This window comes from Microtus ochrogaster, chromosome 1 (genome assembly GCF_000317375.1).
Source record: "Microtus ochrogaster isolate Prairie Vole_2 chromosome 1, MicOch1.0, whole genome shotgun sequence".
Classification (NCBI taxonomy): Eukaryota; Metazoa; Chordata; class Mammalia; order Rodentia; family Cricetidae; genus Microtus; species Microtus ochrogaster.
The window spans coordinates 103936830-103947955 of record NC_022009.1 but is presented as its reverse complement, the minus strand read 5'-3'; the positions used below and the strand labels follow the sequence as shown (position 1 = coordinate 103947955).

The 11126-nt window shown below is 39.1% G+C and overlaps 1 protein-coding gene across 5 annotated transcripts in view; it reads right to left on the bottom strand.

The window, feature by feature from the left end:
* Trpc4 (transient receptor potential cation channel subfamily C member 4) overlaps nucleotides 1-11126 on the bottom strand; it is a 165744-nt gene that overhangs the window by 16676 nt on the left and 137942 nt on the right. For all 5 annotated transcript variants that reach the window (XM_013348890.2, XM_026783208.1, XM_026783471.1 and 2 more), the window contains 2 exons: nucleotides 8985-9180; nucleotides 5702-5896 (listed from right to left, as the gene is read on the bottom strand). In XM_013348890.2, coding sequence (XP_013204344.1) covers nucleotides 5702-5896; nucleotides 8985-9180 — 391 coding nt within the window. The remainder of the gene's footprint in view (nucleotides 1-5701; nucleotides 5897-8984; nucleotides 9181-11126) is intronic.

The window sequence follows — 11126 nt, the reverse complement described above, 5'->3', positions numbered from 1 at the left end:
ATGGAGAAGGTGTGTGTTTGTGTGTGTGTGTGTGTGTGTGTGTGTTTTAACAAGAGCCTTTGTGGTCCAACCAAAAGGCCCTCTCAGGGTACAGAGAAGAAGCAACAGTCAGTGAAGGTCTGAGGGTGAATGACTCTTTCACTTTGTGCTTTTCCGATTCAGTGTCTTTATTTTCCTGCTTCTATTCTAGTTTTTCTATCCTACCTCTAATTCCTCCTAGCTTCTTCTAGAGTCTTATCTCTTGCCTTGAAACTCTTTTTTTTTTTAATGAGAGGCTTGAAGAGATAAAAAAAATAAAAACTACAAGAGTTGTCTCTCATTGGTCAAAAGCACACACCTAGGGTAAGTGATAGGGAGCTGAGTCATTGCCATGGCAACACAAGGTTCCAAGGTCCCAGCAGTCAGACTGTGACCAGACCGAGGCTGTGTGTGTGGTACAGTGTCCAGTGACAAACTTTGAGACCATAGGTCTACTGTCAGCAGACAGGCAAGCAAAGAATCGCCATGCTTTGCTTAGTAGCCTTGGTTGGGCATCTCTGACTCTGACCTTGCGCGTACCTTTAAAGTTTTAAACTTATGATCTATTTACAAAGAGCTTTTGGTCTAGCTTGGACTTGCTCTGAGGTAAAAGTGAGCTAATTGGGGGCAGTTTGTGTTAGACTGAAGAGAAATCATTATTTTTTGGCATTAGTCCAAGCAAAAAGGACAAAGCAGGCTTTTAAGTGTCTACAGTCCTATGGGACAAATCGATCTAGTTACGAAGCATGTCCTAATATATATTCTATATATTAAAATTACACAGCTAAATGAAAAGCCATTTTCCTGACCATCCACAGATATATGTGCCCATAAGATTAAGATGTGACCACGAGATTACATATACCCATTACATGAAAATGCACGGTGATGGGGAGATATGATAGCTGTTATTGCACAAGTGAAATTACAGACAAAAGCCACAGTTTTCAGAGTCAGTGGTCCTGCAGGCTTTGCTGAGCAGGTTTCCTCCGTCTGAGAATAATTTTTATAGTTGACATCTGAATTATCAATTTCTATAAGCTGTAATTGTGTCATGGCTCGCAATAGCTCATGATGACCACTCCTGACAGTTTTCTTTAGAGGAAGTGGGCTTTGGGGTTTCAGAAGTCCAAGCCCAGCCCAGTGGTTCTCTGTCCCTTTCTCCCTGCTGCCTGCAAACCCACATGTAGGATTCTTGAGCTCTCTCCAGCACAACATCTGCCTGCACGCCACCAAGCTTCCAGCTTAAATAACTGCTGTGGTCATGGAGTTCTGTTTTTTTTTTTCTTTTTTTTTTCCACAGCAATAGAATCCCGACTAAGACAGGACCAGAAGAAAAAGTAGAAGAATTTGAATACTCAAACCAAGAGTATCAAAGGTTTAAAAAAAATACATGAAAGAAACATGTATAAAATTTGGTATGCCTTGAAAGACAAGATATTCTAATTATAGGCACAGATGAAAGAGAGGAACCATGGGTCAATGGCACAAACTAGATCTTCAACAAGATCAAAGAAGAAAGCATGAACAGATTAAGGGAAGGCATATCCATGCAAGAACACACAAAAAGCACACAGAACACCAAATAGAAAGGACCAGAAAAAAAAACCCCAACTCCCATGCCATATTATAGCTAAAACATTAAATATGCATAATAAAGAGAAATGGTTGAAAGCGTCAAGAGAAAAAATTGTAAGTCCTGGAGAGGAAAATCCATCAGAATAACAACTGATTTCTCAATGGAAACTTTAAAATCCAGAGTAGTCTGGAGCAACGGACATCAAGTTCTAAAACACCACAGATGTCATCCCAGACTACTGCACCCAGAAAAATCACCTGCCATAGTTGAAGGAGAAAAATTAAATTTCTCAGGACATAACAAGAAAAAAAATCTATGTCTACAAAGTCAGCCCACAGAGAACACTGGTGGGAATACCTGAACTGAAGATAAGAATACACTTAGCCAAGAGACCATAGAAAGAAAATAAAGGAAGGCACAATTACTGAAATACAAAATAGGACTTAGAACACAAACAGCAAAAACCTCAAAATGACAGCCTGACATCAATTCACCCCTTCCAATAATAACTTTAAATAACAATGACCTCAACTTCCTAATCAAAAGGCACAGGCTAATTGGATTAAGGAAAAATCTGGTAGTGGAGAGATGATTAAGCAATTAAGAGCACTTGCTGCTCTCCCAGAAGACCCGAGTTTGGTTCCCAGCACCCATGTCAGGCAGGTGGCTCACAACTCTGTGTAATTTCAACTCCAGGGGATCTGGTACCTCTAGTCTGTGCAGGTACCTGAACTCATCTACACAAACATACATGGGATGAGACATATCATCATCACCACCATCATAATTACCATCATCACCACCACCACCACCACTATTTTCACCATCATCACCATCACCACCACCACTATCACCATCAAGTTCATCTTTCTGTTTCCCACAAGAAACTCATTTTGTCTTCTTTAAACAAACAAAAACAATTCCAAGGAAATGGAGTCAGGAAGCAAGCAAGTATTGTTATCCTAATATTTGAAAAAAATATATCAAATTTTAAGAGATAATAAAGGGAATTTCATTACAAACAAAGTAATGATTACTAGAAATGACATTATAATTCTACACGATTATGCACCAAACTGTGGTAAACTGAATTTCATAAAAAAAATTACTGGATCTCATGATGGAAATAAACCCCAACTCAGTAGCAGTTATTTCAATACTCCTCTTACTCCAATGGACAAGCCCATCTTGATACAAGACAAACAGATAACTAAGAATTAAATGACATCATACATCAAATGGACTTGTCAGATATCTACAGAACATTTGTGCCAAACACCAGTGAATATACATTTTACTCTGCAGTCAATGGAAGCTTCTCTAAATTAGACTACATCCTGGAACACAAAACAAATATTAGCAATATCAGAAAAATTAAAATCATTCCATGTAACCTCTCTGACCACAATGCAATGAAGCTTAACATCAACAATAAATAAATTCCTAGCAAATAAACAAACTCATGGAGATACAACAATATATTACTGAACAATATATGGGCCGAAGAAGGAATAAAATATTCCACAAATGAAATGAAAACATATAAAAAAAACACTCTGAGGCATGTTAAAGATACTTCTAAGAGGGAAAATTATAGCTCTAAGAAAGACAGAAAGACAGATAAATTACTTAGTAATGAAACTCAAGACTTTGAACAAACCAAACTCAAATCCAGTAGATCGGAAGAAATGCTAAAAATCAGAGCACAACTTAATCAATAGATTAATTGATCCTTTGTATTCTTTTGTTACTAAAAACTTTTTTTTAAGAGCTGGTTCTTTGAGATGCTAAACAATACTGACAAACTATTGACCTAATTAACCAAACCAAACCAAAACAAACAAACAGAAAAAGAACTCAACAGTGAAACATCAAAACAGGCAGTGAAGATATTTAGAATATTATTAAGTGATTACTTTTTTAACCTCAATTCTATTATTATTCAAGTCTTTAAAAAATAAAATCATGAAATTTTCAGTTAATGGCTCGAACTAGAAAAAAAAATCATTCCTACCGAAGTATCCCAGATCCAGAAAGACAAGTCTGGTATGTATTCACTTATATGTGGATATTAGCTGTTAAGTCAAGAATAATTAATCTATGATCTGTAGAACCACAGAGGTTAGGTATAGAGTAAGGAGAGGGAAATAGAATAGTTTTGGATGGGAGGGGCCTGGAATGGGAATATCAATTGGGGGGGAGGGGGATGAAGAAGGGAATGTTGGGAGAAATAGCTGAAATTAAGGACCATTTGAAGAGTAGTATGAAAACCTAATATGGTAGAAGCTTTCATATATATATACATATATATGGATATATATTGCACCCGCAAGACATGCTGGCGCAATGCTAGCACAAAGCATGTGAAAGCAACCAATCAATAACTGGTTTGACTTAAGGCCACTCCATGAGATGGAATCCACACTCAACACTGCTTGGGTGACCAAGAATCTGGGACTAGATATACCAGGGGCCTAGTATATCTACTGTTCGTTAAATAGAGTACCAATAAAATGTCTCCTAATGATAGTCTGCTATACTTATAGGTGAGTGACTTGCTCAGCCGTCTTCAGAGAAGCTTCTTTCTGCAACAGCTGGGAACAAATACAGAGACTCACAGCTAGAATTTATGTAGAAAGTTAGAGTCTTTGGAACTCTAAGCCCTATACAGAATGATTCCACCAAATTTTTCCAATTGGGATTAGGGAATCCTGCAGAAGAGGAGGCAGAACGAATGTAAGAGCAAAGGGGATGGAGGACACAGGGAGAACAAGGCCCTCTACATCAACATGACCAAAGCTCCTACCAACTCACAGGGACTAAAGCCACACGCACAGGGCCTGCATGGATCTGCAACAGGCCCTGTGCATAAATCATATAGTTTCCAGTTTACTCTTTTTATGGAGTTTTTGAGTGTGCAATAAGTGGGCATCTGTTTCTTGTACCTCTTCTTGGGCTCTTTCCTTCTCTCTTGTTAGTTAGGTGTTTTTTTTGTCTAATTCCATTGTGTTATTTTTATTTTATCTTATTATATTTTACTTTAAAAAAACCTACAAGTTTTTTTAAATAGTTAGAAAATCTAAATAAAATGATAGATTTCCAGGTTCTTCAAACCACCAAAGTTGAACTAAGAAGAGATCTTCAACTTAAATAGAGCCATAACAAATAAAGAGATCAGAACAATAATAGAAAGCCTTCCAGGTTTAAAAAAAAAAAGAAGCCCGGGTCCAGTTGTATTTATAGCAGAATTCTACCAGACTCTCAAAGAAAATCTTCAAGAAATACTTCTTAAATCGTCCAAAAATTAGGAGCTGTATTTCCAAACACCTGTATTATTCTAGGCTTAAAACTATGTAAAGACACAAGAAGAAAGAAAACTATAGGCACCAATATCCCCAATGAACACAGGTGCAAAAAAAATGCTTTCATGCCAAATTTAGGCAATTATCAAAAAGATCAACCACCATGATCAAGCTCTCGCTATCCTGGATATATAGGGAAGGCTGAGCATAGAAAATCAATAAAAGTAAGAGGTAAAACAAATGTCTAAAAAATTTTCACATGACCTTATCAATAGATGCAGAAAATGCCTTTGACAAAAGTCCTGGAGAAGTAGGCCTAGAGGGAACAGATGTCAGCGTAATAAAGGTTATACTTGACAAACCAATAGCCAGCGTCATCCTAAATGATGGATCCAATGCTGGACACCAGGACTTGAATACTAAAGCAAGATCATTTCTCACGGACTCGACAGTTCAGAGGGAGAGAGCCAGATAAGTCACCGCTGTTAATTGCAGAAGAGCTTGGGTACAAGAGATGGCTGTGTCCCCAAGACTAGGCTAACAGAATGAGGAGGTCTCTTTATTAAGAGAGCCGATCCCATTACGACAGGCATGATGTCTTTCATTCAGGAAATGGGCTTGTGAAGAGTCCTAGCTACCCTGACGGGGCGTTAAACCTGAGTGACGTACAGTGAAACTTCACCGTGTATGATCAGCGAGAACAGAAAGTCAAAAGATCTGCCCGTGTTCGTTAACGATTCAACTCTAGTCAGACAACTCATGATTGACAATGTGATAGGATACTAACAGGACGTGAGCTTACCCCGATTGTCCCGAAGCTTTCTGGCTTCCTTCTCATCTTTTTCTTACACAGGTGCGTCCAGATCCACTTGACCAGGTACCACAGGGATTTGGGGCTTGGGATGACGTTGAAAGGTGTAGGCAGGGTGCCGCCTTCTTCAAAGTAGCTCATCCAGAGCTTCGTTCGAGCAAATTTCCATTCTATGTCTGCATGGTCCTGAGCAAGAGAACATGACAAGTGCCGACAGGTCCGCTAATGAAACAATGTAAGATCAGCCTCGCAGATGGAACCCGAACCTGACACAGAGGGGTTGTTGGAACACTAATTAGATGTTAACTAACATGAGTTAGATGGCTTGGAAAAGCGCCACTAACTCCCAGAGACTTGGGCTTGCCCTGTATGGACTGACGTTGTTGTCACTTCGTTCAACCCTCCTTCTTTAGGGAACCAGAGCTCCACAGTCGTGTGTTAAAGAGGCTGTGGTGATTCCTTCTGACTGGGAAGCAATGCCGCAGCTCTGTCCCCGAAGACTGGACGGTTTGGTTTCATTAGGTGCTAGCCAGAGGCATGGCTTTACATCCTAACCCAGGCCCTGCACGCTTCTCGGATAAATGCCACCTGCATGAACGCTCACAGATGAGCTTTGGTGCTGCAGGGGATGTCTGAGTGGAAATGTTTCCACATGGATAATCCTCTCTTAACCTCAGACAAGAGATGCACGTTTACAGAGAGATTCCATCAAGCCACAATGCAGCGCAGCACCTCCATCACAGCCCTGAATCTTGGTGCAATTGCACAGGAGCATTTGTGTCCCAGGATGATGGCTAAATATCATCTGCGAGTCTGGCACAATCCTGAGACCACATGCCTCACAAACCACGGCTCAGTTAAAATTATACACCTCAAGGAAACCTGGAGCAGTGGAGACGCATTCACAGCGTTCTCTACTCTCTTCCTAATACTGAAATGATTCATGAATTTTTTTTGTCCCTATTATATGTTTTGAGACAAAGGATTTTTGAGAAATCAAGCATGTGACTGATGTACAGTAGACGCATAAGAGAATTTGTGATCAATGGAAAAGTACAAGAAGGCTTTAGTCATGGCTTGTGTTATTAGCTCAGCAGCTGCTAACTTCCCAATGTTTCTGTCATTTGCCCTACAGCTCTGAGGTGTGGGTAGCAGGAACCAAGAAGAGATCTCTGAGTTTGTTCAGAGATTTTGGGAGACACAAGGGTTAGATGCTCAACATGCAAACATCCCAAAGAGCTTCCCGCACAGGACATGGAGAGGTCACTACCTCTGTCCTGATGTCTGCCTGTCTTACAACAGTTTCAGCATTTGGGCCAAATAAAAGGGAGATTTGAGAATTGTTTTCTGTTCATTGCCTAGAAAAACAAGATCCACAAAAAACATGACGAGACAGCATCATGCTACTCCAGAGCAATGTTTTCTTCTGGACAAAGCTGGGGCATCTAATGTTTCACACGACCCAAATTGCTGGAGCGTCTTTGTCCTTAACATGATGGTTATGGTTTTCTGGGGTTTTGTTTTTTGTTTGTTTGCTTGTCTGTTTTGTTTTTTTTTGTTTTGTTTTGTTTTGTTTTGTGTTGTTTGTTTCTGTTGCTCTGGATACATGTGGAGTCTAGTTATAAAATTTCAGGCTCTAGGATGTTACTTAAAATTCTGTATAACCACAAATTCTGATGTTCATTCCCAGATCGGTAGAGCCCAGGGAATTCTTACACATAGTCTCTGAACTAGTAACACGGATGCTGTATTCTAATGTATTGCACTTTTTTTTTTTTCACTGACGGGCTTGAGAAATTACCTCTGTAAAGAAAATTTAACTCAAATGCTTAGGGCTACTTGACAAAAGTCATGGTAACGGTTCAGAAGTTCTGCTGTAGATTCAAGGACACGACACAATTGCTGCTATGTCTGACAAAACCTGTAGCATGCTTTGTACACTAAGGTCTGACTGTGAAGGACCCCACATGCATGCTTTGTGCCCTGGTTTTAGTTTGTCTCTATAGCTGTTCTCAGTGGACTTAGCCCACTACTCTGTAAGTTCCCGTCGATAAAGCATTTCATCACAGTTGCTGGAGTGTTTCTCTAACAGTCCTTGGTAACAATGCACTTATTTATTCAACCATAATCAATCTGTTGGTAAGACATTTTGGTTGCTGATTTTGGGCTTTTGGACACAGGGCCTCAGATTTAGCCCAGGGTGGACTGAAAGTTACAATGTAGCTCAGGCTAGCTTTGAATTCAAAATGGCCTACCCACCTCAGCCTTCCAAATGCTGGGGTTACAGATGTAAGCAACCATGTCTAGGCAGAGATTTTGAAATTTTGAGTATATAAATGATGCTAAGTTGTTTGGAAGTCAGAATTTTAAATAATAATATATTGTACCACAAACTTGTCTGGGGAATTCAAGATCATTTCTATATTTGCTGCTTTTACTAAACTTTCAAAATTTTTATTTCATGTGTATGGATATTTTGCCTCTCTCTCTCTCTGTCTCTCTGTCTCTCTCTGTCTCTGTCTCTGTCTCTCTGTCTCTCTCTGTCTCTCTGTCTCTGTCTCTGTCTCTGTCTCTCTCTCTCTCTCTCTCTCTCTGTGTGTGTGTGATATGCGTGCCTAGTACCAAATGAGACCAAAAGAGCCCACTGAATCCCCTGAGACTGTAGTATGGACTGCAAATGGCTCCATGTGGGTGCTGGGAATTGAACCTGGGACCTGCAGAGGAGCAGCAAGTGTTCTTAACTGCTGAGCCATCTCTCCAGCCCCTGTTTTTCCTAAGCTTACAGGAGCTAGTTCCAGGACAGACTCCAAAGCTTCAGAGAAACCCAGTCTCAAAAAACAAACAAACAAAACTAAACAAAACAAAACAAAACAAAAAACCAAAGAAACTGAGTATCTATGGCTTCCCCTTTACCAGATTTATCTCTGGGATTTGTTTTCATCTTCACAGCCTGGCACGAGTTTTGTTTATGCTGAATTAGCCGATGGGCTGCTTAGAGATGAGAGACCTCTTTCTAGATTGTTTCATGGCAATGGCTCCCTGGCAATATGGGCTGACTTAATTGCCTATGTCACTCTGCCTAGAAAATAGAATAATATACAGTCATTTATGCTGCACTGTTGTTCATATACATCACCACTGACCATTAACTATTCTGATCTCTTCCATCAATATCAGATTACAGACTTTATTTACTAAGATGATGAGGTAGAATAGAGCTGAGACAAACACTCTGAAGAAAGGATATGGAATTAAAAGTAGTTTGTCAACTTACGGCAATTAGTTGGTAAGAATTATTCATCATAGCAATTAACATGTTCAGTAGGACAACCAGAGAGATGACATTGTATGTCCCAAACATGGTGGCTCCAACAAACTCGGTGAACTCATGCTGGGCATTGACATTAGTAACATACAAATTGATGAGTCCAAATATTGACCAAAACAGGGACTGTAGAGTTTCAAACAACCTGGAATAAAAGATGAAAGGAGTAAGGTCATCTTATTTTATATATGTACATATATGTGCTGTTAACTTCAACCAAAATTACAAAATTAAACTTAATAAACTAATTTAAAATATTTTTATCAAATGAATACAAAAAATATACTTATTTTCCTATGTATTTTATTATACAAAGAGCATTGAAAGCTACACTTTGTTTGTTAGAGCAAGTGGGTAAAGGAGAATTCAGACCCTGGAAAAAACATGATTGCTGGGTTAAGAATAGTTTTCTAATTGAATAGTTTTCTAATTTCTCAAATGGTTAAGGGAAAATAAAAGGATCACAATATTATTTGTGATACATGTAAATTATGTAAAATTTATAACTTAATATCTGTAAATCAAACTTTATGAGACATAGCCACCCTTGTTTATTTTTGCATTGTCTATGGTTTGTTTTCTGCTGGTCACGTTGGACCAAAAGAGCAATTACATCAGAGAACAATTGACTCGTGGTGTCTAAAATATTTGCTATTTGCTCCTGTTCATAGAAAGCTTGTGGATTCCCATCCTCAGTATCTGAAGCTTACTAATCCTAAAGCTTACTAGTCCATAAAATTCAGTCATGCCTTTCTCTGCTTTGCTTTACGTTATGGAAGGATTAAAACAAAATTATAATTTTTGTTTTAGATTTTTGCATTTGTAATTGGATCCACACACAGTATACTGCTTCAGAAAGCAAATTGTCTCAAAATGCTTAGACATTGTAGATTGCTTTTTTAGTTTCAAGGCCCATTTTACTCACTCAAGGTAATAAGTGAATTTCCTTTGCTTAAACAAAAAAAAAAAATAATCTTTCAATCACCTGTACCCAAATTAAAAAATGTTTGTTTCATTATACTATAGAACACAATAATATGGTTGGTGTATAGCAAAAGATGTAAGAGCTTCTGAACTCTTAGAAATGATTTAAAAAGACTATATTTACATGATATTAGAAAAATGAAGGCAAAACCCTTTGGGCACCTGGCACAGAGAGCGAAGAGGTGGGATTTCAGTCTTTAGAGGGACCAGGACTAGACTGGAATCCCATTAGGAGGACAGATCACTAACATTCTAGCAGCAGGGCTCCCTGACGCTCTCCTAAACTGCCTACCTAGTGTCTGAGTGTTGGGTCAGCCCTGGTCAAATGACCCAAGAAGACATAATTCATATGAGGCCCTCAGCCTGGAGAGAACGTGAGCAGACATACTCATTGCAGGAAATACCAAGGTGAGGTAGTTGCCAAAAGAGCCTGAAATAGAGTTTAGGAGGCTCATTGGGAACAAGGTGTGCTGGGGGTTTGCCACAGCATATACCAGGATGCAGAAACAAAGGATGGATTAACCACAGGACGAGGAAAGGGAATGCATGGGGAAACACAGGATCATGCTGAGACTGAGATAAGCCTCCTTGCCCAGCTCTGCATCAACTCCCTAAAGCGGGGCGTGTCCTCCTTGCTCAGGGGATCTGAGGGCTGTAGTTCTGTGTTGTTCTTACGGCAGAATGCCTGGTACTGACACAATTCATTTCTAGCCCTCATGATCAAAGAAGTCTAACTAAATATGTCTAAACTGCCACGTAGACCTTTAGTTCCACAAATCTATTGCTTTTCACAAGTGAAAACATAGTTTTAGATGAAAAGCTGATTCTAGGAGATAAAATTTAATTTCATTTACATTTTATAATAGTAAGATGATGTGACAGATAATTGTAACAAAGATGCTGTTTTGGCCAAATTTAGTCAAAATGAGGGGTGTTCTGTTATATCAGAAGGTGAAGAAGTCTTCACATGAAAGAGCCCAGTGGGTCTCCAAACTGTCAGGAGACTGAAATGAATTAACTCTGGAAAAGTTCATGGAAATGTTTTTTGGTTTTTTTGAGACAGGGTTTTGCTGAAGTTTTAAAGCCTATCCTGGAACTAGCTCTTGT